Source organism: Stegostoma tigrinum, chromosome 5 (assembly GCF_030684315.1).
Source record: "Stegostoma tigrinum isolate sSteTig4 chromosome 5, sSteTig4.hap1, whole genome shotgun sequence".
Classification (NCBI taxonomy): Eukaryota; Metazoa; Chordata; class Chondrichthyes; order Orectolobiformes; family Stegostomatidae; genus Stegostoma; species Stegostoma tigrinum.
In genome coordinates, this window is record NC_081358.1 from 73,656,378 (window position 1) to 73,673,972 (window position 17,595).

General features: G+C 40.1%; 1 protein-coding gene across 1 annotated transcript in view; it reads right to left on the reverse strand.

The window, feature by feature from the left end:
* LOC125451594 (putative Polycomb group protein ASXL3) overlaps window positions 1-17,595 on the reverse strand; it is a 287,101-nt gene that overhangs the window by 27,705 nt on the left and 241,801 nt on the right. The window contains exons 9-11 of the mRNA XM_059646068.1: window positions 14,157-14,253; window positions 1,946-2,051; window positions 288-1,392 (exon numbers count right to left, since the gene is read on the reverse strand). Of these exons, the coding sequence (XP_059502051.1) occupies window positions 288-1,392; window positions 1,946-2,051; window positions 14,157-14,253 (1,308 nt within the window). The remainder of the gene's footprint in view (window positions 1-287; window positions 1,393-1,945; window positions 2,052-14,156; window positions 14,254-17,595) is intronic.

Consider the following 17,595-nt stretch of genomic DNA (forward strand, 5'->3'; position numbering starts at 1 on the left):
GTGTCATCAGTACTATTTTCAGTGACAGCAATCTGATAGTGTACTTGAGAGAAAATGTTGCAGACTATTTTGATAGTTTGTTGTATTTTCAGTTAGTACCTGCAGTTTTTTTTTGTTCGCTTCATGGGTTATAATAGCATTTTCTTCAAGTTGAGTAGTTGGGCAATTCAAAACCATATCTAAATCCAAAGGTCAACTATAAAAGTCAACATTGGGAGCACAATCTTGCAAAATTGTCTATATATAAGTGTATAGACTACACAGTCATTTCAATCTTTGCAACGTACCTTGATAGGTGGGACCTTTGGCTCTTCTTTTGTGGGTATATCTTTTTTACTTTGTACTCTGCTGGGCAAAGTCTGAAAGGGCTGGTCATTTTCAATTCTAGCCCTTTTCTCCTGACAAAACTCCAGGCTGTGCTGTTCCACTGGTTTTCTCTTTTGTAGCTCAATATCTTTGTTGTCATTTCTTCCTTCTGCTGAAGCTGACGTTGAAAAATCTGACGGTGTTGACATTCGTATAGGTGACTGAGAGATGGACTGAAATGTCCTTAGTTGATTTTCAGGTTCTTTGTTCTCACTTTCAGAATGCTCAGTCAGTACAGAGGTTTCAGGGTATGCAGAGGTATGTCGTTGTTGAGATGTGCATTGTATATTTCTCTCTGGTGAAGTAGACACATTGATAACAGCTCCAAGCTCACCACAATAAGATGAAGTTGGTAAGCACACAGGAGTGCTACACTGTTCCAGGGTATTTTCCTCATTATTTGTGTTCAGTGTCAGTTCACATGAATTACTGTTAGATTCATTAAAGCAACCAGAAAGTTGATATGGTGCAGAAGTAGAAGTAATGTGTTGTGAAGAAATGTTAGATATCTCAAAAGGAGGCATTTGTAAGTCGTCAGTGTGCTCAGATTGAGAGTCTAATTCATTGATACTTTGTGTAATGAGAACAGGCTTCAAGTCTTCTGCTGGCACTTCTTGTTCCAATTTATCAGGGCTAAGCAAGCAAGGCTGCTCAACGTCACAGGCACTGGACTCCGGAGATCTATTCTCACCAAGGATTCCGCAAATATTCAGTTCAACTTCTTCTGCTATCTCTTCCTGAATAACAGATTCATTTGAGGTAATTTCTGAACACAAGGATATTAGTATATCCTCCTCTTTAGCAGTTATGGATGGTTCTTTGGCTGGGATTCGCTGTACATTGCATTGTGTTTGCTTTAGATCTGTATAAGGCACAACACTTTCTTGGCTTTCATGCTTAATACCAGACATAATCTCACAGGGCTCTGATAGGGAGTATGGTACTGAAAATAAATAGCTGTCTTGGTTTTCAAAAGACTCTTTTACTAATTCCAGCTTCATAGCTTCTTCTTGTGTTACACCCATCCTGAATTCAACAGAAAGGTAGATGTCACAATTACAAGTTAGAAAGCTGAGCAACTCGTAATTAGTGTCCTGAGACAAACATAAATTACCTGCCACAAAGGTTTACCAGAATATTTTAAAATGTACAAAAATGTTAAATAAAGTGTGAAGTGGAAATTGGGAAATTTCATTGATGCTGGGAATATAATTATTCAGTTCCACAGATTTGGGGAGGATAATTCTTGATGTGACTGATAGCAGGGTGGGGACAATGAATGAATACTGCAGCATCTCTCTGTGAGGAGTGATGAAAGTTAACTAAAATGCTCCTATCTGAGCAGCACTGTGTGACTGACCAGGAAGTATTCAGAGGGGTTCAGAAAGTACATTGCCCTCCCTTTTGGCAGAAATTACTGTATCAAATATACAATAACAATTAGGTAATATTACATAACTGAAAAATATTACAACAGAAGACGGAAAGGTGCAAAACTTGTTGCATCACAGTCCAAACATGAATAAACAAAATGTAAAGAGGATTAGATGTAACATCATAGAACTACTAAGGTTCTTACTTTTCTCCATAATATTGTTCAAAAAATGTTTCTTTCCATTGTTCTATCTTCTTCTCCTTTTCAATCTCTTGTCGAATCCGTAACTGCATTTCTGGAGTAAATTCACCTGCGCAAAAGTTGAAAGAGCATGAAACAAAAATAGCACAATCTTTGTTAGAACGCACAAGTTTAATAAAAAATCTTCTGTAATGATGCAGTTCTCTTTATTTTTATACTATAATGATAGATCATATCTTAAGAGGAAACAGACTTGGAAGTGACCTTACAGCGAGAAGATTACATGGGAGAAGACTGAGAGGAAAGAACAGTATGTAGGAAGCTAATGGCAAATGAAAAGACTGGCTAGGATAGAGAAATATGAAGGACTCCTATGTGCCAAGGCCCTGTCTTTGGGAGAGTAGATATGTATCTAATTACTTTAATCAACTTTGGTACTACACCTTGACCAGCAAAAAATCAGTCAATCCCGAGCATAAGATCATCAATTCACAAAGTATCTAATGTATTCATGCAGAAAAATTCCACTCTTCTATCGCTCTGTGCCTGAATATCTGTTTCCTAACTTTCCTCCTGAATAGCCTGACTCTGATATTAAAGTTACATTCCTTTGTCTGAGACACCACTGCCAGTGAAAGAAAATTTTTTTATCCACTTTATTAATTCCCTTCAGAATTTGAACCAATTTTACTGAAATCCCCTTTAGCCTTTCCTAGGAAGTATGAAACAAAAGAGATTTAGGAAAAACTGCTTAGCAGAGACTTCAGGTTTAGTTATGTGAATCAAGATTGTAACTCAAGCATATGTTGATAGCTGTCACATCACAGTGACCCTTGACTTTACATCTGACCAATTATAGAGTCAGCAACTGGAATCAAACAGCATAAATTATCACTACATATTTATATGCTGCCAGTTACACAACTACACATCAAGCTAAACAAAGTTTGGCATTATTGGTTGAAATTTCCTGTGCATTTGAGTCCAGGGACAGGTAATCAGGGTAGAAAGCAAAGGCCTGTAAAATCTCAAGGATATACTTCCACAAGTGTTTTGTACCCGTAATTATGTGCTTCATTATTCTTTTAGGCCATCTATTGATCTCTGTGCCTGAATACATCTGGAGTTGTTGTAATTGCTCTAACTGAGGCTGAACAGTCAAACATGCTAATTGGTTGTGTTATGTTGATTCAAAACTGGTGTAAAATTAAATTCAATACAATTTTTGACAATACACGAACAAAGTCAATGTTCCAGTTTTATTGAGATTTTTAAACAATTTTATTTATCTTCACTGTGTCAGTATTCTCTTTATTTTTATACTATAATGATAGATCATATCTTAAGAGGAAACAGACTTGTGAGTGACCTTACAGCGAGAAGATTACATGGGAGAAGACTGAGAGGAAAGAACAGTATGTAGGAAGCTAATGGCAAATGAAAAGACTGGCTAGGATAGAGAAATATGAAGGACTCCTATGTGCCAAGGCCCTGTCTTTGGGAGAGTAGATCACTTATCATGGTTGATCACATTACAAGTTGACAATCTTCCATGATAATATGTTCTTAAGCATAGTGGACTTAATCTGGATGAAAATAGGAGACTATTAAATTCTTCCACCATTCAATTCGATTATAAGCTAAATATTCTAAGTCACTTACCTTTTGGAAGAGGTTGGTAAATAAAAAAAGCAGAACGTAGTTCTGATAATAACATATGTATTCATGACAGTAGAGAAAAATTATCTTAGCTCAGAAAATCAAGTAGAATTAGTTTGGTTGGAGTTAAGAAACTGAAAACATTAATAGGCCCTTAACACCAGATTTATACTGTGGGCCACAGCAAATTAGAGGTACATGTAACAAGTAGTAATCATGAGGGACTTTAATATTTGCACAATCTGGGGAAACTAAATTTGCAGTAGTATATTGGTGTATGCGTTCACAGATTGCAGGAGATTGTCTTCAAGATCAGTAAGTGGAGGAACCAACTAGCGAACAGGCGAGTTTGGATATAGTATCATGCATTGAGAAACAGTTATCTAGTAAAACAGCATCTAAGGAAGGGTGATCATAATGTGAGCATTTTATATTGAACTTTAAAGTAACTTAGTTAAGCTTAAAACTAATGCCTTAATTTTAAACAAAGCAAAGTATGTAGGTATGAAAAAGAAGGGTCCCGACCCGAAACGTCAACTTTCCTGCTCCTCTGATGCTGCCTGGCCTGCTGTGTTCCTCCAGCTCCACACTGTGTTATCTCTGACTCAAGCATCAACAGTTCTTATTATTCCTATGTAGGTATGAAAGACAATTTGCCTAAGGTAGATTGGGAAATCTACATGAAAGTATATGACTGTAAAAAAGGACTCACAATTACATATCACTGTTGTCTTTTCTATCAGTATTTTATATGCAACTGTCCTTTATGTCGAGGCAACAACTAACTGAGAGTGACATTAAGAAGTCCTGCTGGAAGACGATCGTGTCTGTTGGTGGTCAATTATCTTACTGCCAAAACTTCTCTGCAGGAGTTTCTCAGGGTAGTGGTCCTAGGTCCAATCATCTTTAGCTGCTTCATTAATGACCTTCACTCAATCATAGGTCAGAGGTTTGTTGATTATTGCAGTTTCCAGCTCCATTTGCAATTCATTGAATGGCTAGAATAAGGACATTGAGTCTGTTGCATCCATGATTCTGATTTGCAAGAGTAAATCAGCTCATCTGACTAATTTGTCTTTTCACAGAGCTGGAAAAATATTTACTCTTTAGGTGTTCATTCAATTCACTTTGAAAGCCCTGATTGTGTCTGCTTTAATGACAATCTTAGGTACTGCATTCCAAATGTTACTTAACTGGTGATAGATTAGGAACTGTCAATGTACAAAGTGACCTGGCTGCCTTGAAAACCCGTCACTGAAAGCAAGCATGTAGTTGCAGCAAGTGGTTAGGAAGCAAATGCTATGTTGGTCTTCAGTACAAGAGGATTTGAGTACAGAAGCGAGGAAAGCCTATTGCACGTGTACTTGGCCTTGGTGAGACCAAACTTGGAATACTGTGTGCAGTTTTACTGTCGCAGCCTCCTGGTTGCTAAAACACAGTCAGATTTCCAACTTGGACAAATAGCAACAGATGCTGAGTACATTGGCCAAGTAGAATCATAGAATATTTTCAGTGTGGAAGGAAGTCATTCAGCCCATTGAGTCCACATGAACCCTTCAAAGAGTGTGCCTCCCCGACTCAGCCTCAACTGTATCCTTATGGCTATTCTACTTAGCTTATACATCCCTGAACACTAAGGAAATTTTTTAAAACATGGCCAATCGACCTAATCTGCAAATCTTTGGACTGTTGGAGGAAACTGCAGTACTGAGAGGGAACCCATGCAGACACAGGGAAGACATGCAAATTCTACACAGACAGTCCCCAAACACTGGAATCAAACCCAGGTCCCTGGTGTTGTGAGGCAGCAGTGCTAATCACTGAGCCAGAATGCTACCCAAAACTCTCGTCACAAAATCTAGACACAAGGCACAGTGCAAACACATCAACCAGGTTCCATTGATATTAGCATAATGTAAAAGGCAACAGCTATCCTGGACAGACATATCCCTAACAACTTATATTTCTCACGTCAGAACGTTCATCTACTGTCACATTTTGTAAATATTCCATTATTTTTCAAATGGCTGATGTAAGGCTTGCTGGGCTGGAATACCCTAAATATGTTCTGTTCCTCTTCTTAAATATAGGAGTGACATTAGCTATCTGTCAGTCCTCTGGCATGATACCTTTTATGAATTAATTACTAGATATAACTAATAATTCTGTGGCTATTTCTTCCCTAGATTATTTTAAGCATCTTAGAATCCATCAGGACTATCGACTCTATCTTCTTTTAGTTTGCTCAAATTTATCACTGTGTTTTTATTATAGTTGCAAGTATCTCCTTAGCCATCTCCTCATTTAATGCCTATCTATTTCCCTGGTATAAATCAACATGAAATAATTATTTAATGTTTCTGCTGCTTCGCTATCATAAGTAGTTTAACCTTATTTATTCCTTGATGATCTTGTTCCTATTACAGATTCAAAATATTTTTGTGTCACATTCCTTGAGTTGATAATTTACCTTCATAGTTCATTTTCATCTTGCTTACAATTTACGGGAATTTTATAGACTAGTATTGGTAATTGATAGTCAGGTTGATTAGACGTTAAAAACAAAAGTTGCTGATTAGACATTACAATTTCCTTTATTAGTTGGGCATCAATTTGAAACAGAGACAGGCAGAAGATTCCCCTCCGAGAGGAGTTGAGAGTGACAAAATCAGATTCTTATGATGAAAATTGATTTTGACATTAACCAAGGATGACAAGTTTAGAATCTCATCCTTGATTGGTGAGAAACTAATTTCCATCTCATGAATTCCCCATCCACCATTTTAAAATTGCACTTACAATCTTCTGCAGGGTGCAAAATTCGTTAAAGTGGGGACATAGAGGAATAAAGCTGAGGCCTTTGCTGAGTACAGAATGCTCAGCATTGGACAGCAGAAGGTTAGGAGGGATGGTGAATATCTGACAAGAGGTGGGTTGGGAGAGGGGATGGAGTCAGACGGAAGGGGAGGAGAGGGGGGAGAGGAAGGTTCCAGAGGGCTATGGGTATCTTTGAGTTGTTGCATCTTGAGGGCCTCAATTCCTGAAAGGAAAAAACAAGTTTCTTGTCAGCATGACAAATGAGCCAGAGGATGAAGTGAAACTGTGGAGTGGTGCAGCCCTGAGCCAGCATGATGTGATGTTGTTGGAGAGAAAGGTTGAGAATGTGCATATGGTGCCACAAGGCACTGAGTGTAGATCTCAGGATGTGGTGGGAGTAGCTGTCGGTGGAACACTGAACATCACATAGATATCTGTGATCCTGGGAGGATTCAAAACATCCTTAGATCCACATTCAGTGCTAAGTGGGCATGACACGACGCTGAACTCTACTTCTGCCATCTTTGCCTCCGTGGCATTTCTATGGTCAAGAGTTCCCCCCATCTCACAGGCCCCTTTGCCCATTTCCAACATTCTTCCTCCATCTGACCTTTTACCTCGAACTGTTCATTGAGAACTGTTGGCGTGATATTAGTTATCTCAATTTCTCTGCCTTCTCTTCACCAAATCCAACCTATCTCCCTCTGAACTGACTGCACTCTGTGCACTCAGATCTAACGCTGACTTTGTTATTAAGCCTGCCAATAAGGGTGGTGCTGTTATTGTCTGGCATACTGACTTCTACCTCGCAGAGGCTGAGTGCCAGCTCTCAAATACTTCTTCCTACCTTCCCCTGGACTATGAACCCACCATGATACATCAGGCCATTGTATCTACTACAATAACTGATCTCATTTTATCCAGTGAATTCCCCCCACTGCTTCCAAGCTGATAGTTCCCCCAGTCCTGCACAGTTCGCTTCTACCTCCTTCTAAAAATCACAAACAGGACTATCCAGGCAGACCCATTGTTTCAACCTGCTCCTGCCCCAGTGAACTCATCTCTTCCTACCTTGACTCAGTCTTCTCTCCTCTGGTCCGATCCTTGCCCATGTACATCTGTCATTCCTCTGTCTCCTTATGCCGCTTCAAAATTTCCATTTTCCAGCTGCCTCCTCATTATCATGGACGTGCAATCCCTTTACATGTCCATTCTCCACCAGGGGAGTCATAAGGCTCTCCGGTTCTTCCTGGAGCAAAGACCTGAACCATCCCCACCCACTACCACCTTCTTCCACTTGACCGAGCTTGTCCTCACCATCAACAACTTCTCTTTTAACTCCTCTCATTTTCTTCTGGTCAGAGGGGTGGTCATGGATACCCGCATGGGCCCTGGTTATGCCTGTCTCTTCATAGGGTATGTGGAACATTTCTTGATCCAGTCATATCCCAGCCCCTACCCACAACTCTTTCTCTGATATATCAACGATATCATCAGTGCTGCTTCCCTCTCTTGTCCAGAATTGGAAAAGTTCATTGATTTTGCATCCAATTTCCACACATCCCTCACTTTCACCTGATCTATCTCTGACTTCTCCCTTCCCTTCCTCGACATCTCTGTTTCCATTTCTGGAGATAGACTGGTCACTGATATCCACTATAAACCAACCGACTCCCACGGTTATTTGGACTATATATCCTCGTACCCTGCTTCCTGTAGAGACTCCATCCCATTCTCTCAGTTCCTCCATCTCTGCCGAATATGTTCAGATGAAGCCAGCTTTGCCAAAGGAGCTTCTGAAATGTCCACCTTCTTCCTCCACCAAGGATTTGCCAGCACCGTTGTCGACAGGGCCCTCAACCGGGTCTAACCCATCCCCCGCACATTCCCCCTCAGCCCTTCTGTTCCCTCCTGCAACAGTGACAGGGTTCCCCTGTCCTTACCTACCCTCCCACCAGTAACCACCTCCAGAAAATCATCAGACATCATTTCTGCCACTTCCAGCGAGATGCCACCACCAGACACATATTCCCCTCCCCTCCCCTCCCTTGTCTGCTTATCACAGGGACTGTTGCCTGTTTTGCTGATATTGAGAAACAGATTGTTTTTATTGCACCATGTCATCAAGCCCTCTATCTCCCTTCCGTATTTTGACTCGTTATTGTTAGATATCTGTCCCACTACACTGGTGTCGGCAGTGAACTTGTAGATGGAGTTCATTTGGAATGTGGCAACACAGTTGCAGGTGAACAGGGAGTACAGTAGGGAGCTCAGGGTGCATCCTCAGGGTGCTCCAGTGTCGAGTGTTATTGTGGAGGAGATGCAGTTACCAATCCTCACTGATTGCAGCCTATGGGTCAGAAAGCTGAGGATTTCGTTGCAGAGGGTGGTGGGGGTGGGTGGTCAAGGTCACACAGTTTTGAGATTAGTCTGGAGGGAATAATGGTGTTGAAGGTGGAGCTGTGGTCAACGAGCAGGAGTCTGATGTAGGCCTCTTTGTTGTCCAGATGTTCCAGGGACGACTGCAAGGCTTGGGATATGGCATCCCTTGGGGACCTATTATGTCGATAGGCAACTGTAGGGGATCGAGGCAGGCTGGGAGACTGGATGTGATGTGGGCCATGACCTGCCTCTCAAAGCACATCATGATTATAAAAGTCAGAGCCACCAAGCGGTAGTCATTAAAGCATATTGCATGTGCTTTCTTAGGTACAGGGATAATGGTGGTCTTCGAGAAGCAAGTGGGAAATTTGGCTTGTAGGAGGGAGATGTTGGTGAATACCTCCGCCAGTTGGTCAACATGGGATCTGAGTGCTCAGCTGGGGCCACAGTCCGAATGCATCGTTTTCCTTGGGTTGACTCCCAGGAAGACTGATCTGATGTATGTAGTGGTGACAGAGGAGACAGGTTTGTTCAGGTCTGTCCGGGCAGACGTCACTGCACTCCTGGCATTCTGCTCAAACCAAGCATAGAAAGCGTTCAGCACATCAGGGAGGGATGTGTCTTTATCTTGCTCTGCTTCATTTTGTATCCCATAATGTTGTTCAAGCCTTGCCATAGGTGGCAGGAGTCTGTTTGGTAGGTTTGGGCCTTTAAATTGGTGTGGTACTGCCTTTTGGCATCCCTGATGGCTTTGCTGGGCAGCACAGTGGCTCAGTGGTTCAATTCCACCCTCTGGCAAGTGTCTGTTTGTACATTCTCCCTGTGTCTGCGTGGGTTTGCTCTGGTTTCCTCCCACAGTCCAAAGATGTACACGCTAGGTGGATTGGCCATGCTAAGTTGCCCATAGTGTTCAGGGATGCTTGGATTAGGTGGGTTATAGGGGGGTGGGTCTGGGTTGACTGCTTTGTAGATTGGTGTGGACTTGTTGGGGTGAAGGGCCTGTTTCCATACTGCAGGGATTCTATGATCATATCTGGATTTCTCATATTGGTCTGCGTCATCCGACTTGAATGCTGCATGTCTGGTCTTCAGCAGGGAGTGGATTTCTGGTTCATCCAAGGTTTATGGTTGGTGAACACTAGGATTGACGCTCAGGTTTTCCGCTGAGTACTTGAAAATGGTCCAGTCCATCGTCTGCAAGTAGTCCCAGACATTTTCCACAGCCTCGGAGCAGCATTGTACTTCCTTTTGTGAAGGATCCTCCCTTTTCAACTTCTGTTTGTAAGCTGGGAGGAGGAACACAGTGCTGTGATCTGATTTTCTGAAGTGTGGTTGGTGGATGGAATAGTAGGAGTCTTTGATGGTTGTGTAGCAGAGGGCAGTGATTTTGTGTACAATGTAGCAGAGTGGATGATTGTGTACAGTGTAGTACTGTACCAGTTGTATAGTCCTGGTTTTTGGCTGCTAATAGTCAAGGAGCTTATAAGGGACAGTCCATGGCATTTTGTGGAAAACAGGGGGTAGATCAAATATAGGATAAATACTCATTATACTGGAGTGTTGCGTAAATAGTTAGTGAAAGGGGGCAATTGCAGATAGTGAGGTGGGACCTCATAATGAATAGGAAGGGAAGGGAAGCTCCTGACATGAGGGTTTCAAGCAGGTCATTTACTCTGATCTCGACTTGAGAAGGATGTAGGGTCAGCAGAGACATAGAAGCTCTAAAATCATGAACTTTAAGGGTAAAGTGAGCACATTAATAGTGATGTGAAATGGAGGTCAACCAAAACAAAGGGAGTCAGAAGAATCATTGGGCCCACTGGGACTTTGTAAAGACTGAGACGTTTCATTGGGGGAATGAGGTAAGTTTGACCTCTTGAGTCAACAGAATATACATAATGCTGAGGGTTCAATGAGGTAATGGGCAATGGCAGAGTTAGAATGAGTGATGGTCCAATGAGTGTGAATTGGCAGAGAGAACCTTTTGCCTTTCGGAGTGAAGAGAGAAGATTTTCTTTCTGCACTGCTGATCACCTTTTTGCACACTGAAGATAGCACTGACCTATGCTACTATCTCTGTCCAGGCTTCTACAGTCGGCATGGAAGAAGACCAACTTTTTCTCCATCACCCCATCCACCAGAACCTCAGGGCCATTCTCCTGCAAAAAGGGAGCAAGCATGGCTTTCTTCTGCATTGTGTTCAGACAGTTAAGGGCAAGACCTACAGAATGAAGGGTTGTTCTTGGCTTACAGTGTCTGATATGGTATCTAGCGGTGTTTTAAATAGGGCAGCAGAGGACTGGAAGCTGGAAGACCTCAAACATGGCAATAACCTCCATTTTGCTCTCCACCAGACTGACCACGTAGTGTACCCAACATCTCGCTAGTATAATTAATGAAGTGAAAACATGGAAAATTGCTTAAGATTATTCATCCTGGGCCATGGCAGTATTGATGCAAAGTTTTTCAACAACACTCTTTAACTGAAAATGGGAAATTTCAACCACAGTTTTAAGTAAGCTGATGCTTTCTGAGAGATGCAGTTACAGGAATGTTCATCATTTGTCATAGAGTCATAGATTCAACCAGCACAGAAATAGTCCCTTTGGTCCAACCAATCCACACCAAACATCATCTTAAACTAAACTAGTTCCACCTGCCTGCTCCTGGCCCATATCTCTCCAAATCTTTCCTATTTTAGTACTTATCTAAGTGCTTTTTAAATGTTGTAACTTTGCTCACATTCACTTCATCAGGAAGTTCATTCCACACATGAACCACCCTCCGTGTAAAAAATTTGTCCCTCATTTTTTAAAAAATCTCTTACCTCTCACCTTAAAAAGTATGGTCCTTAGTCTTGAAAAGGCACATACCATCAACCCTATCTATGCCCTTCATGATTTTATAAACCTCTCAACCTCCTACGCTCCAGTGAAAAAATGTCATTGAAGAAGTTTAAAATTGTGATAGTCCATGTGTTTTTCAGTGGAAGAAAAGTGTATTTATTGTTGAGATGTTGGCACATTCAAGAACTAGGTTACTTCAGAAGTTGATTTCACTCAGTTTCCAGTAAATGATTATGTGGCCAAATTACACAAATGAACAATAGGAAAGCTGTGGATCAACAAGAAATTATGAACTCTGAGCACTGTGAGTAGATTGTGGGTGTGATTCAGAGTTTATGATTTTTAGCCTTAAAGTAACCTAGCTGCAGAGCAAGGGCCATCTCTTCCTAGTAGAATTAATTTGAAATTAGTGTGTTGGTTAAAAGGTATTAAACTTCTTATTAACAGCAGGTTTCCTCACAGTGAGTTTGACTTATGTCAAAGCTAAACTGAAGAAAGAAAGGCAGACAAAGAATTTCAGGTAAAAATGGAAAGAACTGTGGAATGCTGTAAATCAGAAACAAAAACAGAAGTCGCAGGAAAAGTTCAGCAGGTCTGGCAGCATCTGTGAAGAGTTCTGAGGAAGGGTGACTGGTCCCGAAATGTTAGTCTTGATTTCACTTCAGAGGTGCTGCCTGAACTGCTGAGCCTTTCCAGCAATTTCTGTTTTTGTTAGTAAAGAATTTTAGGTACAAGATTAGAGTTTAAGAGCATTTGAACCATTGGGATTCTGACCTGAGGTGTCTGTATTTAAGAAGCTGGTTACATCTGTGGTACATTGAATGCTGACAACTATGGGATAGTTGGAAGAGATTTGCAAGGAAATCCTTGTTGTAGATAAGCAAAAGGTCTGAGTAACTGCAATCCTTATAATAACCTTTGAAACATCACTCAAACCAAAAGATTAATCTTCCAAATCTTTGATCAGTATCTGTCTGGAATTTTAGGATGCAATTGGAATGGTTGCAGAAAGAAATTTGAGTGAAGAAAGTCAGCTTAATGTATAAATGACTGCATTAATTGAATCTATTGCGTACAAACGTTTATATTTTCTGCCCGAAGAAAGAGTATAACCACAGTAGGAGGGGTGTTTGATTATTTTGGTTACTTTTTCAAGGCAGTAGGAAGTGTAGATAGAGTCAATGGACAGAAGGCTGGTTTGCATAATGGATTGGGCTGTGTTTACAACTCTGTAGTTCCTTGTGGTCATGGGAAGAACAGTTGCTAAACCACGCTATGGTGTATCAAGATAGAATGCTTTCTATGGCACATCAATAAAAATTGAAACTTGATTGGAGTGATTTAGGCATAGAGTTAATGGAAAGCATGGACTTGAGTGTGACCCTTCTTCAAATCTTAGTTCTAGGATTACATTTAAGTAAAAACTGAATCATGCTTTTTCCTTCATAAATTACTGAAAGTATATATTTTTCTGTTCCAAATAGTTACATCAGTGGTCTTTCAATTCATAAAGTTTTTGGCTTGCTTGTGGGCTATAATAGAGTCAGGCACAATGACAAATGTCAGTTTTACTTTGCATCCATGAAGTGCATTGCTGTTTATAAATATTGTAAGGAACTGCTGTAAAGATTTCATTTTTAAAAGAAAATACAATGGAAATGGGGTCATATTTATTAGATTCAGTAAAGTTACGCAAAAATAAAATTCAATATTTAAACATGTTGTATCCCTTCCAGTAAAAGGTATTGTTAGTACAAAATATGGAATCATAAGCACTCTAAAATGTCAGTGGATGCACTAAATAAGAGATCAAAATCAGAATTTGTCTAGGTTAACCTCTAAATCTGTAAGTATCTGCTAAGTTTTCTTGCCTGGTTTAGAAATTAGTGAATTCTGAGTATACTTGCAATTTAAATTGTAGCAAGGCTTTGTCTTTGGGATTCAAATTTTCATAGGTTTTATATGCAACTGATATGTATTCTGAAAGAAAACAGCAATTTCTGAATGTTGACAAAATTACGACAAACAATTATTACTATGGGCTCAAACCTCAACTAAATTAATATTCACAATACCAGTATGATGTGTTTATGAAAAGACTCCAATAAACTGTCTAGTGGACAATGATGCAGATTTTACATTTACATTGGCATTAACTTCTACTGAACAACTGTGTCTGAAATACAATGACAATTGTACACTGTTCACATTACTTGGGAGTGCTGCTAATGTGAGCTTTGCTTGTGAGGCTGGTAAGCTGGAGCTAATTTGCACTCACCCTGCTTACTAGCTGCCATTCTGTTACGTAGAGGGTGATGAAAGCTACACTAACAATGCTGAGAATGCCCGAATATTTTTTATTATTCAAGGGAGGAAAGGCTGAGGAATATTACAGAAGAAACATGGCCACAGGCTAGACAAAATTGAATATTGCCACTTTAAGGAAAGCATCAAAATCAAAGTTCTGCTTGTACATCACAAAATTAGATGAATTGATGAATTAATTGTACCTTCTGCTAATCGTTCCTTCCAACCTTGTGCTGCGTAAGCAAAGAATTCATTATTCAGGGCTGACGCACTGAGGCGAGAAACTCCATCACACCCAACCTGAAAACAAGGCAATCACAGCATAAGAAATAAAACTGAATTAAAAAAAGTGTTCCTTCATCAATTGGAAACAAAAGTCTCTACTTTTCTAAAGAAATGAGTTCACATTGTGCGCAGCTAGCACCTGTGATTGTATTAAACTGTTTCACACATTGATTGTGATTGGTGAGTTTATTTCAGGTACAAATTAATATTGAACTTCACTTGCAAACTGAAATCTTTCCAGCAGCACAGAGGATACATTCATCTCTATAAATCAATGGTACTAGACTTCTATAAGCTAACTGCTACTCGGAGTGCATAAATTGCAATTACCTGATTTCTACTGTGCTGACGCCAAGGGCATATTTAATGGAGGTGACAGTGGCCTGGAGAGTTTCTGAATGCCTTGCATCACTTTTTCTGGGAAGGTTTTCTGAATTGTGCCTGCTTAGGTGGAAAGTAATGGGATTTCTCTGGGAGATGGAAAGACTGACCAACCAAGAACTGCTGGCCATTTAGAGGCTAGCAGCTGTGCCAATGGGGAGGCAATTGCTGCTGCTGGCACTGTACCCACTCCAGGTCTATGATTGTCAATGGACTCATGTGCAGGTGAGTGATGCTAGTAGGAGGCCCAGGATGAGTGCCGAAAGAGGTTAAGATGGCCAACAACAAGGTATGGAGTGGCTTTCAGCAGGTTGACCCCACTTCCCAAGTCCCTTCACAACGCACTAAGTGGGTTTCTGTTTCAGTACTTCCTATCACCCAGCACTAGATATTAACAGCAGCCGGATTGCCCACTTGCTGTTAACAGGCTTTATTAACTGTTGGGAAGAATGGGCACACATAAGACAAGACAGTGGCATAAAGGCAGTAGGATCCTCATAAACAAACATGCCAGGGGGAGGGCATTTAAGAACAAGAAAGTTTTTGTGTGGAATTACCTATGTCAGGCAGTTTAATTCATGCAGGGTAGAAAAAGAGTGCATTACTGCATAATATTGAGGTCTACAGCATTTTAACAGGGGCATTGAAATGAAAGTCTTAAATTTGTAAGGAGTATAGCAGGTTCTTATTTTTGTGCATCTTTGATACAGCTGGTGAAATTTTTCTCAAGAGGTGTAGCGTGTCATGACCCACGAGGAGAGCAGTCCATGGCAAATGTAAAGCAATCATTGCCCGTTTACTTTCTCTTCTATTTCCTCTTTTTTTTATATCTCGAAGTGCTCTTAGACACAGCAATTTCTTTTCCTCCTCATCGCCAAATCACTTTTTTTTCATCTATTCATCATCTCCAGAAATCCCTGCCTGTGTAATGTCTCAAACAAAGCACTAAACACATGGAAGCAGTGCAGAAAAATGCTGAATGGTTAAGAAAGGAGAAACTATCTTAACTTGTATTAAAAATTAATAAATATTTATGATACTTATAGACACTCACTTCCAAACATTTCAAGGACTTACAAATCTCAATATGTACAATATATAACATACTTACAATATACATCCCAATCTTCAAGTGAAATTGTTTATTCATTCAGCCTGCAAGCAATCAAATGAAAGAGAAACTTCCGTCTAACATGGCTCAATATTGTATACTCCAAACATAGGTGGCATGCTGACATTTTGTTATTGCTTCGATCAGACCCCAGATGAATTCCCCATTTCATCATAGTTCTGGATGGAATACCCCAAATCACTAAGGCTCCGAATGAGGAGGGATGAACTGGCTCCTCTTCTCATCTACCCCTTGCTTGACTGCAACAAGGTTATTTCAATAATGGTCTCAATTCTTTGTAGATGATTCCTTACAGAACCAAATGAACTTGTGTTAAAAGGAGCCAATTTAAGCAGGCTTTTTTGAATTCACAAAAAATAAGTTTATCAGTAGCTACATGCAAGATAAAATGGTAATGCACCACATATAAACTCAAAAAGGTAAGGGTAAGGAAAGGTATATAGGTCAGACTTTGAATAGTTTGTGCAGAGTGGATAGTTGAATATTGTGGCAATTTTCAAGGAGGTTACCAGTAATATTTATGTTGATAGTTGAAGAGTTGGTTTAATGATTCTTTTTTCATAGAATCCCTACAGTGTGGAAACAGGCACTTTGGCCCAACAAGTCCACACCGACCCTCAGTTCATCTCACCCATACCCATCCCCCTCTAACTCACCTAATTTACACATCCCTGAATCAAATTTTTAGTTTTGCAGATTGGTTGAGGTTCTATTGCTTGGATTCCTTTTGACTGTGATTAAATCCAACATTCAGGGAGAAAAATATTCTTTTTGTTGTCCTATGTTCTTTTCTCTAGCAGTGGCTAGGTGAGAGAGCATTCTTACCTGCAACATAGAGATAACTAGGGTACGGTTCTTCAATTGTGACCTTCACAGCTTGCTAATACTCAAAAGCTGTCTGGTATTCCTGAGAATGTTCAGTCCAACTCGCAGACTCCAGCTGAGTTGAATCTGGCTTTTTAACTCCTGTCCTTATGTATTCTTCAAAGAGAAAACACAAAATGCCTGTAGTTTGGGACATAGTCTGCAAGGGGTAGCTTCCTGTTGAGGAGGAGGTCATCAGCATCTCAGGTAAATTTTGATTTTCCCCATGCTTCCTTAGAAGTGCTGTTGTTTGAAGTTTCCTTCTCATCCGTAGATGCGACTTCTCTTTTGGGAGTGACCTAACTTGCATCCACAGCCATTTCTGGCTGCACAAACCCTCTTTTAAAAAACTTATTTTAGAATTATAAAATTATGCTTGCAGATAGCTAGAATCGGAATGTGGACTGAATGGTCTCCTTTTGTACAGTAACAATTTTATGATTCTATTTCATATTATCTGCTTTAAAGTAAGGGTGTTCTGTTGCATCAAAAGTTGGCACAGATATTAGGCTAAGTACCTCAGATAGTTGCTTGGGAATGGGAGTTTTTTCATAATTAACAACTAAAACCTATTTGACTATAGTTTTTATTACATGGTCACCTCAGTAACAATGAGTGTTGAAAATTTTCTTAAAACTAACATGGTGCTTCTTTTAGATGATGCCTAACACAATTGACACAAATGGTAGTCAGCCAGAAATCAAGCCCTCCTGTTTCCAGAGTTACAATGTGAAATTTTGATTAAACCACCAAATGGTTAATTAAGTTTAACCATTTAATTCAGATGAAAGCATATGCAGGTTTATCATTATCAAGAAAATAACTTTTATTTTATTGTAATAAAACTGTTTTCAACCAACTGCAAAAAGAGAAATATGGATCACTAACTACTAATTCTGTAACTTGAACTCTACAGCTTTCAAAAACCCCACACACATACAAACTGACTCAGAAACAGACAAGACAAAGATATTGGGAGT